This window comes from Amblyomma maculatum, chromosome 10 (genome assembly GCF_055883805.1).
Source record: "Amblyomma maculatum isolate TAMU_Amacu chromosome 10, ASM5588380v1, whole genome shotgun sequence".
NCBI classification, from domain to species: domain Eukaryota; kingdom Metazoa; phylum Arthropoda; class Arachnida; order Ixodida; family Ixodidae; genus Amblyomma; species Amblyomma maculatum.
This window is the reverse complement of record NC_139353.1, coordinates 14,316,478-14,332,810: the sequence shown is the minus strand read 5'-3', so window position 1 is coordinate 14,332,810 and position 16,333 is coordinate 14,316,478. Positions and strand designations below refer to the sequence as shown.

Here is a 16,333-nt window from a genome sequence, read left to right as displayed (position 1 = left end):
TTTTTTTTTTTTTAGTACTTGGCGAGTGTGCATTTTCTTCAGTCACTATTGTTTGCCCTTCGCTAGATTCTGTCGAACCCTTGACTAAGACACTTAAGCTCCGCCTTTAATCGTATGACGCGATAGTTTCAATATTTCCCGTGCGCGGCTGCCTTTGCAGCTCATCATTCACGTGCATGTAGTTTCTTAATTTGTGTCTTCTTTATCACACATTTTTATTATCTCGTAGTCCTATAAGCTACTACGCTGCCTAGGTTCTGGTTGTAAGTGATCACCTGGTATATATATATTTTTATGAATGATATTTATTGCCTCAGGGCATCACCCGACATAGGTACAACGCCCCGCTTTAACCAAGCCATGTCTGCATGGCCTATAGCTAGGCTACTTCTATGGGAGTAGGGCGCCTGATTCGGAATCCAAGAGCCCTTGAATGTTGATTCCTATCCCACCCTTCAAACTTAAACTAGCACCCCAGGTGGAGGCTTTTCTCAACGCTGGGATAGCACGTGGCAACTCATCGATCAATCAGTGCTCGGCTATGTCACCTGCCAGAGCCATGGCTGTCATTTCATGCTCAAAATGCCGACGCCGGATTTGCTGTATAGAACGGGATATTTGATGTTATCGTGTTATTTGCGTACCTGAAGCGTTCGGTCTTTTCTGCCCAGTTAGACTGGCTGTACTAACCACACGGAAGGCGAATGTTTATGCCAGCGATACGAGCTAGAGAAAGAAATTAGAACTTAATGAGTAGAGAAATGGAGAAATCGACTGGTGGTACGTGACCTTGGCCAACTGGTTTACCCCTTAGATCATGCCGCAGAAATGTCTCAGTCGCACCTCATCCCAAGACGTTAACTTCATTGCAGAAATATTTTTTTCTTTAAGCAAGCAAATACTCCCTCACTAGCCTTTGCAATCTGTCGCGTATTATTTAATTCGATGTCATGTACATGTGTGTACAGGTGCGTGAGCATATGACGCACGTCAGGTGGTATACGTGCTGAGCGCCGGGGCGTACAGGTTTTCATTCCTGTGCAGATGGCCAATGACACAACCCTCTGGACGGTGTTCACTGCGAAAGAGTCCGTCTGTGATACGAGAACAACTATTTTCGAAGGAGACGCGTGTGCTGCGAAGGACGACAAGGTGAGAATGTCTATGGGTGCGCGCACGGTGCATTTGACTTACGGAGCTCAAGCAGTGAACTGTTGCCCACACGTCCTGAGATGGAGACACAAAATTACTGTGGCACAAATTACTCGCACATTCCTAACAGAAACCCACAAGGCTTCGTCACCCGCCAATCGGAACAATTGAGCAATGAGATATTTCACGTAGCACGCTGCCTTTTTCATAATCTGTGTTTACAAGTAATCTGACTATTTGGGGAGTGGGTACAGAAAGCTCCACTTTAACTTTTAAAGCTTGTCGCTGCGTGATAACGCTCAAACATTATTGCGAAGACAACCCTGCCTCTATTATCTACGCATTGCATTTGTTAATCTTAAATGTCCATATCTGGTCGGGTTTTTTTTTTTTTTTTTTTGAAAGAACCAATTTGTTGTAGCGAAGAATGTCTGAGCTCGGTATATTTCGGATTCAAATTTGTTTAACGTAATTCCTTTTGTGATTAGGCAGTACTCGTGTGTTTGCTCGCAGTGTCCGCCGATGCAAGTTGAAGGTTGAAGAGGTAATGTTCTCGCCCACAGCACTGCTGAATAGTGGCAACTGTCTCACTACTGGGTAAAATTTCAATCGTGCCGTAAGCGAACGGAGGGAATGTTAAAGAAAGAAGAAATAGATGCCGTAATGGAGGGGCATGAAACATTTCTACCATCGTGGGGATCTTTAACGTGCACTGAGAGCGCATTGACATCGCAGAACACGGTCCAATTAGAAAGGCTTTGATCATCCATGAAGAGCACTTACGCGAGAGTTTAGCGTTAATCCCGCTCCTGAGTAGCGATTTCTTTCCAATGAAGAGAACTGCGTCATTCAAGAGCAGTGACGTGGCGCTTCAGAATCCAAAGATAGCTGGGCGACTGCTCGCCCCGGACACGCGCCAAGAAGCGCACGTGAACCTGATCTCCGCATAAACACTGCTGCCGACCGGATCGAATGTCGCTGACAGGGTGGATTCCTTGCCCGAAAGCGCTACGCAGTGCACGGAGGGGAGGTGTTCTGGTTTCAGCAAGCACAGTGTCTTTTTAATCGACTGGACGCTCTTGCTAGGCTTATGACATACACGGCAAAAATATTTTTGAAAAGTATAATTAAATTACACTATTAGTTACTGTTAGCAAAAAGCAGTCAGTGCGTTACAAATAACTTTAAATTACGTCTAATATTCGCACAAGCAAAAATACACTGAGCGCAGCTCCTACAATCATTTCAAACTTTTGAAATTTACAGCAATGCAGGAAAGGGTGAGCTTCAAAGTGGGCTTCAAAGTTGATGCCCTGCTTTGAACATACGGTGTCCGCCACCATACTGAATAAATGTTCTACTTGTGCATTTCAGGGCAAACTCGTCTTGGTATGATGAAAAGCTTTCTCTGAGAGCCTTGGATGCTGCTAAAAAAGGGCAAAATCGCGTAATGTCAGCGTTCGTGTCAAGCGCCATAAGCTCTGTTGCTTTCTCTTTTCTCAGTACCAAGATGGCGGCTATAGTGCGCACGTCGCCACTCGCCCGCGTGTACAACTGCACTGGCTTGTTGGCCAAAGCAATTCGCACATTTCTCCTAATTTTGAGGCACGTGACGCATCATAATTCAGGCTGGTACTAAAGCTTCCCAGACACAAACAGCAGGTTTGCAGTGTTACTAAAAGTAATTTTGACAGTAATTGCCTTCGCTTCCCAAAAAATTACTGAAAGGTGATTCAATTGCTGCATTACGAGGTCAAAAATAGTTATGACATTACTAATTATACACAAAAATTAATTAAATTACACCAATTACACGCCGTGAATTTACTTACAATTTCTTGTCATGGAGTAAGAATGGAGAGACAATAAAATAAATCACCCAATACGGATGTTCTTCACTGTGACCTGGTATAAAAGTTCAGCAACTGAATTGCAGGAAACCTTTTACGTGTTTGCTATGGTGATTGTTTATACCTTTTTTCTCATACCCCGCGAAACATTGCGCGCGATAATGTCTATTGATAAGTGTGAAAGCATATGCATCGCCCGAGCATGTTTCAAGCAGACGGATAAACTTAATCGTTCGAGTAATAAACAAGCATACAAGCCCACACACGATCTAGTTTCATATTTCGGTCACCAGAAATTTGTTGGAGCTCTCTTTCTGTGTACGCCACAATTACGCGCGTATTCAACGCGTTCGCATAATGAACGCACTCCCGGCTATAGCTGGGATCTCAAGTAGTATAGTTTTTACGCGATGGCATATACTGGTGGTTCATTCGAAAAAGCATCGCAGTGTCGTAACCCAGAATTGAGAAAAAAAAAATGTGTCGAAAAAAAAAATACGCACGTGATTTCTTATCACAATTGTGACTCAACCGTTCGTTGTACGGAGTTGAGAGTGACGTCATACCATTTAGCTTCCCATTTGGCATTCATTTGGTAGCCAAGCTGAAGTCTCCGACGACTGCACCCCCCCCCCCTTCCGTTGTATGTCGTTAGTTGCAAGTGCAGGTGTCCTCATAGCGATCCTTAGAAAGAAAAAAAAAACACACACACTATTGCGTCAAGTCTTAGGCGGTCACTAAGCGTCAATCAAGATTGTTTTCAACTTTGCGTGATAGACGCTCTCCTCTCGTGTTGAGCACATCCGACCGCTGATGATAGTGAACGTTAGCAGACGCCACTTTTTAAACGCTGAAACAACTTTTAAACACTACAAAGTACCATCGGTCGAATGTCAGGACTTCTATATCACACCTTGCGGCACAAACAGCCAAGCAGAAAGTTCTGCGAAGAAGCCTATAGGACCAATAGAAACCACGTCTGGTAAGTCAAAATATTGTTTATTCGCTATGGTGATGATTGTAGCAACTTGTTGAGCTCTGGCTAAAGCTGAGATTTGCGATACAGCAAACTCTAAGTCGTGTCTTCTTAAAAAGCATTATGGACATATTCTCTCGGACGCTGAAACAGAGCTCTGAAGGGTGCTCCTTTTTGCTTTGCTGATAGGTGAAATATTTATTCCACCAGTCTAGCTTTTGTTACTTCTCGATTTTAATCGATAATAGAGACGTTTATTTCGAGTCTGCATTGCTGTTTTCTTTATTTTTTTTCTTTCCCGCAGCCGCTACGTGTCTGCATGGCAGCTGTCTACGTGGGCGAACTGGGAATCCATAAATCGACCCAGTACTACAAGTGCAAAGACTCAAAGGACACCACACGACGTTAGCGAACCAACGAGAACGGCAGGCGTCTCTATTGACATGTTCCCTTTGAATGGCAGCTCTAAGCTACCCTTCACTCTTCTAGTTACCACCTTCTTGTGTAGAAAATGTTAACCTTCAGTTAATTGCTTTGTAAGAGGGTATATGAACTTGCCGGGGCCAAGTTCGTTCCTGAGGTGCGAAAAAACTGGGACTAGTTGTAATCTCTCTTCACTCCCTGTTTAATCGAACTTGGGCTATTTATGCATGTAATGACAATCAAAGCTGATTTAAAAAAGGCACAACTCTCAAAATAACACAACTGTATCATTTTTCCAAATAGTGTCAGAGGCCGTGCACACCAGTACCCAGGATGTGCTGACGTGCATAAGCCGTAGTAAAAGTGAAGAAACAAAACAGAGAGAACTGACGAAAAGTAGTAAGTATGGTACGCCTAAGTAAAGCAAACAATGTCGAAGGGAGCTGATATGACTGTACGCGTTGTAACAAGCGTTGTCATTCGCGGGCAACCTGTCGTCTTCTGTGCAGTTAAAGGAATACGTTTTTTTTTTGTCCTGTCCACCCTGCTCGCCAAAATAAATGAGTTAACTTTAAACACTGCTAAGTTGTTCTTTATGCATGAGGCCGCTACCATTCTCAGCATTTTTTTTTCCTTCCAGGTGCTTAAGCTTCTGATCCATTTCAATGCACCTCGTTACATTGTTATTTAAGCGGAAACACAGCCTAACTTTCGAATTAAGGGCTAAATCTGAGCGCGCCCATCTTCCGGAGTTGCACGGCGTACATACCGAAGTAACTTTATAGTATTCACGGGAGCGTCCCGTGACTGCAGGTTTTGATCCAATAACTTACTTCGTACATAAGTTAAATGTTTCGAGTGAACTTGAGCTAAATGAACCTACTGCTATCTGCAACGGTAAGACATAGTAGACTTGGCAGATGCGTCTAACATGACATCCACTACAAAACCTATGGGGGGACTGCACTTGCCAACCTAGCATAGAGTCTCCATTTGCAGATAACTATTGTTCTGTATCCAAAGGATAAGAATCCTCTCTCACAGCTGGCCGCCCATAGGCCATTAAATAGAGCCGACTATGGAGCCGACTCGTATCGCATGTGTCAGTGATCAGGCGCTATGTAGCCACCGTGAACAAACATTGTTTACTATAAAAAACAGACGGGTCATCCCGGCTGCTCAGTAGTTCACACAATACATACAATAAGCTCGATCATTAATACCACCGATATAGTACTGAGCTCCACATGGTCCCCACTGAGAACGTGCCGCGCGGTCAAATGTAAGGCAGCCGCACGTCCCGGACCGAACCCATCAAGAAGATGGCATCCGGGTTCCTTCCGACCACGCAGAACATGAACGGGTGGTTGACCGTGAACATGCAGAACTGTTCGCTGCCACCTTCGGACGTCATCAGCTTCTGGCCCTTCTCCTTGACGCAGACGACGGCGCAGTGCATCGCCTGCAACGGAGGTCACCGGAAGGTTCGTGAGAGGGGCACCTATTGTCTTTCAAAAAGAACAGCATGTGTCAAAAGTTTACAGCCCATGGCGAATGGTTGCTTCTAAGCCGAGTAGCTCGGAAGGGGGCGTACCGGTTTGCTGCTGCGATCAAAATATTCACAGTGATGGGGATGCACAGCTATAGCCATACGGCAATGACGGCCCAGAAGCACACTCTCCCTCCTCCCCCGTGGCTCTGATGACAAAAGGCTTGCATTCAGGTGACGTCACAAGCATGCACATTGAATGCAGTTATGGCATCGTAATAAACAAGATAGTTTTGATACAGTGGAGTATAGCGGACAGACGAATACTACCACGCTTATTTTCAGTCACCGCCTCACCCCTCGGGAACTTTTTTAATCCTCGACGTCGCGTGACACTAATGGTCACGAATGCGCGCACAACTTTCGAAAAACTTTCATCGCCCTTCATTCGGGTGAGCACAAATAAACTCTTATTAGTAAAATGTCGTCTCAATGTCGCTACCGGAGCTAAAAATGGAGATCATCATGTGCCAAGCAGAACCACGCCAAGCTTCAGGACGACCCGTGTTTTCGCGTACCTGGGAGACGTGGTAATCCTTGATTCCCGAGATGCCTGTGAGGTCTGCGAAGCCCGTGAAGACGTCCCTGACGCCCATTGAGGACAGCGTCTCCTGAAGATCGATCACCTGCACCGTGGTTTTGAGTCCCACGAAACACTAAAATCATTGCAAATTGATGGCCAAGCTATGCCACGGGCAACGACGCAGATCTGTATTGACAGCAAGCAAATTACTATCACGTGTGAGAGGAATGCACTTTACTTCCTCCATCTCACCCGCATATCATCAAATATTTTCGCAAATCAATAAGTCCCTACCCCACAATGATGTTTGTTAAAACGATAGCGTTGGAGGTCCCGCTCTCCAGAAAATCCGGCGTCGGCATTGGATATGCGAGCGAAATTTCGTGAGCGGGTGGTAGTTGGTAGGTTAGATGGGTGGGGATTGATTGGTCGGTGGTTCGTGTCACGTCACGAGGCCACATGATGTGGCTGTATTGGAAGAAGCTCAGGCAGTTCATTTGTAATGGAAAAGTAAGGTGGGAATCGAACCCTATGGGACTTTTCGATATCGATGGAATCATACAGGCTACCTTTAGGCCGCGCAGACACATTCGAACGATTTGGTTAAAATGAGGCTATACATCGATGTCGGCTAGTCTTTCACATTCAGTGGTAGGTTACTACTATATGCTAATGAGCATGTGTGAGATACTCCAGGCTGGAAGTCCCCACTGTGTTGCATATAGGCTGGGCACCAGTGGGGGCCAAATTCAAACGAAGTAAAAGTTTAATTTCTCTGGTACAGATGGTAAGGCACGATGGCCGCACATTTTCACGCGTGGCGCAAATCTTCCCTTTACCTGCTTGGCGCAGAAGCGTGGCAGGGTGACTATGACGTCACGCTCATCTGTCAGCTCGTCTAGGAAGCGAAGCAGCAGGTCAGCGGTAAGATTTTGCTCCAGCAGAGCAAGCCCGTCAGACTTGCGGGGCAGGAAGATAACCATGGACTTGTCCTTGCGGCGGTACCTTGACCCGGAATGAGATATCGATATGGAATCAGCATATCGGCGAGATGGGGCCCGTGCGTGCTAAACATTCTAAACATAGGCACGCCAAATGGTCTACATATATCTGTGATCTGTATGTGCATTTTTGCCTTAAGAACGCATCAATTGCTTCAACGCCAAGCACACCATGCTGGCACAGCACTGCGTATATAATAGTGATGGAGGGTGCTTTCACAAGACGGCGGACATTGGCTGTTTTTCACAGCCACTAGATCTCACCCCGGCTCCTCATTCAAGATGCCGAAACGACGAAGCAACATACTACTAACCTTTGTACATTTGCGAGGAAGATAGAGCTCGAGATCGTAACTGATCCTTGCACCCTAGTGTCGGCTACATGCCTCGTACGCCGTTCGAGAGCGGTAACTGACACACTCTGCAAACGAAACATGCTTTCAAACTTCATGCCACACCGTACACGTCGCAAAAAGGAGGTCTGTTCTTCACGTGTAACTGCTAAAAACTTCACAGAGACAGTGATAAACAACAGGCACAAAGGAATTTAAATGCTGTTGCCCGGGCAATGGTGACTTGACATGTAATTTACGCAAAGATATTGATTTCGAAACATTAGTGGCACGCACCCTTGGTCAAAGGTACCCCGGTAGAGAGGGGCTTTCTGGCATACGGCTTGCTTTTGATCTTATAAATCCTAATATATGAAACGCACGAAGAATTTGAGGCTTAAGTTGTTTCCTAACCTTCGGGAAAGGTGGCGCAAAATTAATCCCTCTAGCCAAAGGACCTTATCACCTGGCACTTCTGGATTTTCATCTGACTCTATACGTTCATGCGGTCGAAAAGTGAAAAATGGAATTGGCTGCGGATCTCGCAAATGAACAAGTACTTTCAGTCTGGTAAATAGGTTCCGGCCAGCGGGGCATTGTAAGGCAAAGCTTTATTTGAAAGAATTGTACGATCTACGCCACACACATATTATGTACAAAAAGGCACTGACATCGCAACGGGGAATTGCGCGATCTAGAATACATGTTGTGGCTGGAGTTAGCCCTCACTATAACTTTCCAAGGATTACCCGTTAGCTCACACCATCCTTAAGTGGTATATGCATATAAAGTTTGAAGCTTATGTTGTTCGTACTTTTTTTACACTCATGTCAGAGCCCGAGAAAGGCTCACAGTGTTGTGAAATAAATAAATAAATAAATAAATAAATAAATAAATAAATAAATAAATAAATAAATAAATAAATAAATAAATAAATAAATAAATAAATAAATAAATAAATAAATAAATAAATAAATAAATAAACAATGATGTATACCTGAGCTCCAGCGCCGTAGCGTCTATCTCCTCGAAGTCGGCCATGGGAAAGCGGCCGGACTGGCGCATCATGACCACATTTCGGGAGACCATGGAGTCCGTGTGGAAGGCTGCCCGGACGGTGTCCTGCAGCCGGAACTGCCACTTCCAGTCGGCGCGCAGGTACGTCAGGCTGGCCAGCATGATGGACGACGTGTCGCTCACCGAGCCCTCGGGAAACACGTCGCTGCACTCGAACGCCGACAGGTACTGCAGCCACTCGTTGGCTCGCTCGCGCACGCCGGCTGCGTCTTCCGCGAAGCTGACGTACCTAAAGCATCACGGGACATTGTTGTGATTGCTCTATCTGAAGTATAGTTTCTGTACAGAACAACGCCGGTCACATGGAAGCTCCCGAATTGTCAGAGAAGCTGACACCATGCCGACACCGTGGACTTCCAATGCCTAGAGCAGTAAAAGTATGGTCTCCGGGACCATAGCAAAAGGGCGCAATTGAGTCGGAACCGTAAAATGATCCGTTTTAATAAAGGGACCAGGATCAAGGATGCGGGTTCGAATCCCGGCCTCGGCGGCCGCTTTTCGATGGAGGCGAAAAGCAAGGCACCCGCGTGCTGTGCGATGTCAGTGCACGGTAAAGAGCCCCAGGTGGTCGAAATTTTCGGAGCCCTCCACTACGGCGTCTCTCATAGCCCTAGTCGCTTTGGGACGCTGAATCCCTCAACCCAAACCAATCGGCTTAGATCTCGCTGCACCATATCGGCCGAACGAATTTCATCACGACGGATATCACGTGCCTCTGTGAACTTCTTACTTCCTGCTGCAGTTGATAAGGTTACACGTGCGTGCTTCCTTGTCATTGCGTCCAGAGCGTCTATATATATACATTTGTAAAGCGGTTGTCATCATCGCCTGCATTTTCCGGGAAGTGGCCAAGGCTTCGTAAATACGAGACTGTGTAGGGGACTGGGGCGATGTTTTGGTCACGATGATTGAGTCTTTGCGTTCGTATATCTAGGCTACGGTCTGTTACGTTATTTGTAATTTCCTTTGTTTTTGCAGTGTAACGCGTCTGCCCACGTGCCTGTAGATATTAAAGGAATTAACTTTCTTTTTTCCACAAACAATGGCTTTATTGGAGATAAGCCGGCATTCGTGCACGCGGCAAACTTCAGCGCATGCGCGAGCTTAGTGCTGCGTAGTTCTGTTTCCGTCTCAAGCGGATGCTATTTCTACATTTCTTTAATTTATCCGCTAATCAACATGCCGATAGCTATCGCTTTTTCATCGTTCACGTTGCATCTCGGGTAGGGTCAACACCACCTATAGACTAAGAGATGGCCAGCACAGTCCCCCTTTCCACTAGTCCTACGTTACGACAGTGAGATCTGGGGATAGGTCGGCAGCGCCGAGCGCAAGCGTACGCAAGCAAGGCGATCTGGAACGACCTGAGTGTGCGTATTTTCAGCCTGTGCTTGCTGTGTTCCTAATCCGTGCTGCATAGGCGCTTGCGAGCAAGGTATCTACAATGTCTGGGTGTTGTTGTGCGCTAAACTGTCGCTCTAACTATGCCAATGGATCCAAAGCGCAAGTGTACAAGTTTCCGTCGGACTCGGCTCAAAATGCAGGAGTAGCATCCGCCCTGTTTTGAATGCGGAACAAAATTGTTTTGCAACCTAAATCATTTTCGTATGGAAACGATTTTATTTCGCTAGTGGACGTGATCGTAGTTGCCGTAGTAAATGACATGGTTTAAAGTCGAGTGAGCTGCTCGCTGCATTAATATACTCATGGAAATCGCTGCTCCCAACTTAAGCAGCCTTTTTTATATTTGCGTTACAGCTTTGTGACCAGCACTTCCATGAAAGCGACCTCGTATTCACGACAAGCTACACCGAGTGTCGTCAAGGTCACCGTTCTGAGTAATATCTCTCTCTCTACCATTCTTAGCTTTATCTATCCATCTAGCAATAAATGTGCTCTCAGATGAATTTTGTGCCTGTCTTAATGTTTATTCAAGTAACTCTGAATCAAGGTGAAAATTTCCTCGCAACTTGATATCTGCCATTGAAATAAATGCCAGGTGGATTGTGTCAAACTTCTCATATACTTCAAAAGATTGGCAATATTAGATAACACAGGTAACACAAGTATAACCATCTTCATCGCTAGCACTAAACATTTCGAGAAGTAGCTCCATAGCAGCGGTGAATAAAATAAAACGCAACCGCGTCGGGTGAAGCCGACTTTCAGCCACTCACTACGATGATCTCACTACGATGACGTCACATAAGCTTGCACAGGCCTTGTAGTAGTCTAGGTGGTTTTGGTAGTGCCACACCGAGCCAGATAATTTGAGCTCGACCACAATATGATGATCACGCTTGGATAGAGTCGAAATGCAAAATTTGCGTTTACTCTGTATGTTGCTAAGGTACATTAAAAATCCCAGGTGGTCTAAATATTTCAAGCTTTTTCACTGGGGCGTCTATTGCACCTTCTAAGTCTCTTCAGATAGTTAAACACCGCTGTGTACAATATATCTCTTTGAATTTTCGAAAGCCCTAACTGTGGCTCGCCCCCACCCACTGCCGGGAATTCTGTCCGTGCTGACAAAATGCGCCTTCATCACAAACCGCGTAGTGTCACATCTTTATGGCGGCCACGATCACCGAGCATTCCTTTCGATGCCCGTCGAGAGCCCCTGAAATATATATATATATATATATATATATATATATATATATATATATATATATATATATATATATATATATATATATATATATATATATATATATATATATATATATATATATAAATTGCCGCTTCTTAGCACTAGATTCCTTGCTTTTTCATTCGCTCGTTCATTTTTCTTGAATATTACATAAATGATCAAGAAATACAAAACGGGGTATCATAGTGAAAACACTGTACTGCCCTCCTGCCGAATTTGTCGTGGGATATGCCGCATTCAGAAATACGGGAAACGTTGGCGCACAAATACGACGTTTTTATCTCCTTAAGTCGGTCAGTGGTAGTACAGCGTCGGTGAAAAATTGTGATTCTAAGCAATTCCGAAGAAGTTCACTCTAAACTTTACAAGGCCTTAAAGTTCTTTGGATAGCCTTCTGGCGTCGAATAAACCGCTAGGCTAGCTGAGCAAGCGTTGTCGTCAGACTGTGTGAATACATATACGACGCCGCCGCCTTGGCCAAATCGAGGGAAAGGGATACAGGAGAGGAAGTAGATATCGCCTCGATAGGACGACGTACAGGGGCTTTAATTACTGCGGTGTCAGTTTATCACACATAATGGTGGAAGCTCGTCCCTTTATTCAGTGGTTTTAATAAGCCTGTTGGTAAAAATGAGATTTGTTACATTATTATTAATGTTATTCCATAACTGTTATGGGGAAAACTGTGAATCAAAGATAGTTTTTGAATCATGACTAATGCTTTGTGCGGAGACATTGGTAAGAGCTCGTAAAACATGAGCATTGATGCCTACTTAAGGTCCACGTCGAAGGCCTTGGCCAGAGCCTGCAGGCCGTGTTCGCGAGCGTCGTCTGGCGGTCGCACACGCAAATGGATACGGTTGTTGAGCGTGAAGTACGGCCGAGAGTAGAAGCGAGGCGTGTAAGCATGATGGAACACGTGCTCCTGCGCGTATAGACAGAAGTGACGTTAATGAAACCCGTTTGCACTTAATAAAAAAAAATGCTTTCGCTCTTGGAAATCGTGCGAAAATTGCTCTAACGATGAAGTAAGCTGAAAGACTATTTATCACTGTCTACTTTCACAAACTAACTGTCCTGTGAAATTAGTTCTACTTGTGATCATTTGGTTGTTTTATATTAAGGTCACTGTCACTTTATAAGTTCTACTGACTGAACCGCAATGCATCAGAAAATGCTTTCGCTCTACCAAACGTTAGGCCTAATCCGGTATTAGGCACACGTAAATGTCTTTCATCGGATGGTGAATGATGGTCGCTTCAGCGCTATCAATGCAATATGAGACAGCGGCGTTGTAGTCGTTCTGCCGACAATGAGAACGCGCAGAATTTATGCGACATCCACACTGTCATGCGTATGCACATGTACTCTATATAGTGCAGCAGGAGTCCCCATCAGGCGACCCGCCAGGACATGCTAAGTGACGTGGAAACTTCTGAAGCTTGCCTGCAAGTCGATCGGCCTGCATTGAACGTGCATAACGCTGGCGATCTGCTCGGCACTGGTTCCGGCGGCCATCGCGTAGAGCAGCGCTAGCGTGGTCTCCACCGCTAGCGGCGAGAAGACGACGTTGCTCGATGTCTCGCTCCGGGACTCGAGCAGGTTCTGCAGCAGTTCGATCGTGAACTGCGCGATGCCCTCGCTGATCGCCGTTTGGTCAACCTCGGACCTGCCATGCGTCAGTAGTGTCATTGTACAGATCGGCAAAATTTGATGGTATCTGGCAGAACTGAATGCCTCTCTGTATCGCGCGGCAAATTATAATCTCTAGACCACAATATCATTTCATGGCAGCAACTATCTTCTCTCAGAAAATCTGAATTCGGAGCTTTGTACCTCGCATATACTCTAAGAGTTCGTACTGTTTATATAGGATATGGCGTCTTTCAGTGCGAACAGCGGGGCTTTTAACCTGGACGTGAATACGGAAAGTATTCAGGGATATACAACATGCAAACGTGGTTAATGAACACGCAGCAACAGAAGAAGCTGGAATAGCACACAAACGCAGAGAACACTATTCAACCTGAAGAAGCAAGCTTGTCAAAGAATTGCAGCCTTACCACTGTTTTTGTTTCGCGCGCGCGCGCGTGTGTGTGTGTGTGTGTGTGTGTGTGTGTGTGTGTGTGTGTGTGTGTGTGTGTGTGTGTGTGTGTGTGTGTGTGTGTGTGGGGTTTAACGTCCCAAAGCAACTTAGGCTATGAGAGACGCCGTAGTGGAGGACTCCGGAAATTTCGACCACCTGGGGTTCTTTAACGTGCACTGACATCGCACAGCACACGGACGCCTTGCTTTTCGCCTCCACCGAAAAGCTGCCGCCGAGGCCGGGATTCGATCCCGCGTCCTTGGGAACAGTAGTCGAGCGCCGTAACCACTGCGCCACCCCGGCGGGGTTTTGTGTGTGTGTGTGTGTGTGTGTGTGTGTGTGTGTGTGTGTGTGTGTGTGTGTGTGTGTGTGTGTGTGTGTGTGTGTGTGTGTGTGTGTGTGTGTGTGTGTGTGTGTGTGTGTGTGTGTGTGTGTGTGTGTGTGTGTGTGTGTGTGTGTGTGTGTTGGTTGGTTTGTGGGGTTTAACGTCCCAAAGCAACTCAGGCTATGAGAGACGCCGTAGTGGAGGACTCCGGAAATTTCGACCACCTGGGGTTCTTTAACGTGCACTGACATCGCACAGCACACGGACGCCTTGCTTTTCGCCTCCACCGAAAAGCTGCCGCCGAGGCCGGGATTCGATCCCGCGTCCTTGGGAACAGTAGTCGAGCGCCGTAACCACTGCGCCACCCCGGCGGGGTTGTGTGTGTGTGTGTGTGTGTGTGTGTGTGTGTGTGTGTGTGTGTGTGTGTGTGTGTGTGTGTGTGTGTGTGTGTGTGTGTGTGTGTGTGTGTGTGTGTGTGTGTGTGTGTGTGTGTGTGTGTGTGTGTGTGTGTGTGTGTGTGTGTGTGTGTGTGTGTGTGTGTGTGTGTGTGTGTGTGTGTGTGTGTGTGTGTGTGTGTGTGTGTGTGTGTGTGTGTGTGTGTGTGTGTGTGTGTGTGTGTGTGTGTGTGTGTGTGTGTGTGTGTGTGTGTGTGTGTGTGTGTGTGTGTGTGTGTGTGTGTGTGTGTGTGTGTGTGTGTGTGTGTGTGTGTGTGTGTGTGTGTGTGTGTGTGTGTGTGTGTGTGTGTGTGTGTGTGTGTGTGTGTGTGTGTGTGTGTGTGTGTGTGTGTACTATCGGAGTCATATGAATCAGCAGTCTGACTGTGCTGTTTTAGTTTACGACTGTTCTGCTTGTTTTCTGTTGCTTTCATTTCCTTAATTGTTGCGCCACTGTAGCGCCACATTCATTCTTTCTAGAGATTGTATACCTTGCGCAGCGCAGTTTAATTGCCGTAAGCGGCTGTATAGCCGTGAGTTGACCTTGAGTGGACCGTTTTTCACGCACTGTGCTATTTTCATTTCATATTACGCCGATAGTACATACGTGCATGCGTGCGTATAAGTATGTGTGTTTGACACGCCCCAGGGGAATTTCAAATGCATGGCTTTAAAGTACTGTGCAGGAACTAAAGATTTGACAGTAATTTCCTTACTTCCCAACGCTGCCGTACTTGAAGCGGCTCATGTCCGCCATGAAGAGGCGGTAATTTTCCGAAGTTGAAAACTCATGTCGCTCGATGAGGCGACGGTTGGGAGTGCTGGGGAAATCGTCCTCATCGTCGCCACCGGTGAAGTCATCATCGCTGACCTGCCCCCGCTGGAGCGGCCTCATTCGGCTGAACATGACCTCCTTGGTGCAATCTTTCTTACCTTTAAGTACTCTACCCCGACCTGTAAATAAAGTGGACATCTATACTGTAGCAACCCTGGAAAGCATGAGTGACGTGTCACGTTTTAAGAAAATAGACAGGTGAAAACTCTATATGCTAGCAAACGCGAACTGAGGACCGAATCCAGGGCATTCCCAAGCTTAATTGCCGCGTTATTTATATCGAGCTATCGTTAAAAGCCCTCTCGCCGAGCTAAACGCATGTGCTAGAGCTAAAACGTAGCATGGACATGAAGCGTCATTTTGGGTCCCATATCCTAAGCAAAAAGGGACTGCCTTCAGAAGCCAACAGTAGCCCTCTAATCTCTATCCTCGTGGCAACAAGGTTATTGGAGCATTCGTGGACCTCATTGTGCGATAAGATGAGAACTCGGGGAACAAGAGCCTCTTTATAACCCCGTTATTTTCGGTCAGATAACTGTTGCACCGTCCTTCTATGAAAGAGGACCTTGCCACAATAACCACAGAATAAAGACAGTCGGTCAGAAGAGAGCGTGGAATGTGACTGACAGCCAGAAAGTCTGCGCGTAAGCAGCCCGAGCGTCCGATCGGAGTTTTCCTCTCTTACGGCATTCCCACTCACGCAACAAGCCAAGGAGGACTGCTCTCAACTACGCGATGTAGCTAGTTCATGGATAGTGGATAGCGCACACTTATACATACTGGCCTAGAAATAGCGCCACGGTGCTTGAATTTGTAATGTATACTGTCTAGTGTAGTTCAAAATGTTCCTTGTGGAGAGATAATGTAGCAGTCCCTAAAGGACCTCCCACCTCGGATCTGTAGGGCAAGCCCTATATGCGTATCACGTATGTGCCCATCCTAGTGTGAAGTCCGTCACTCTACGAAGCGAGACGTCGTGTCGCTCCCCACAGTCAGCCCCATATAGGCCTAAGCTGGCCTCGACAAAAATAGCGCGAAGACAGGACAAGAGGCGCACAAAAGCACACGTCCTGTTGCAATAGGTGTCACTATATGTCACTATATATGCGGTAATATC

At 46.2% G+C, this 16,333-nt stretch overlaps 1 protein-coding gene across 1 annotated transcript; it reads right to left on the bottom strand.

The window, feature by feature from the left end:
• Positions 1 to 5,677: 5,677 nt before the first annotated feature.
• LOC146175647 (ipis-1-like) lies at positions 5,678 to 15,276 on the bottom strand. The gene is made up of 7 exons (XM_084580854.1): positions 15,098 to 15,276; positions 12,983 to 13,205; positions 12,310 to 12,461; positions 8,804 to 9,112; positions 7,313 to 7,478; positions 6,469 to 6,576; positions 5,678 to 5,863 (listed from the first exon to the last, which is right to left on the bottom strand). The coding sequence occupies exons 1-7, from the start codon at positions 15,274 to 15,276 to the stop codon at positions 5,678 to 5,680; spliced, it is 1,323 nt and encodes a 440-aa protein (XP_084436980.1).
• Between the last annotated feature and the right edge of the window lie 1,057 nt (positions 15,277 to 16,333).

Excerpts from the sequence above, each read along its gene's own strand:
- LOC146175647 (XM_084580854.1), bottom strand. The coding sequence starts at position 15,276 with ATGAGGCCGCTCCAGCGGGGGCAGGTCAGCGATGATGACTTCACCGGT. Across the intron at positions 13,206-15,097 it reads AAGTACGGCAGCGTTGGGAA|GTCCGAGGTTGACCAAACGG; the intron begins GTAAGGAAATTA and ends GACGCATGGCAG. Across the intron at positions 12,462-12,982 it reads GCAGGCCGATCGACTTGCAG|GAGCACGTGTTCCATCATGC; the intron begins GCAAGCTTCAGA and ends CTATACGCGCAG.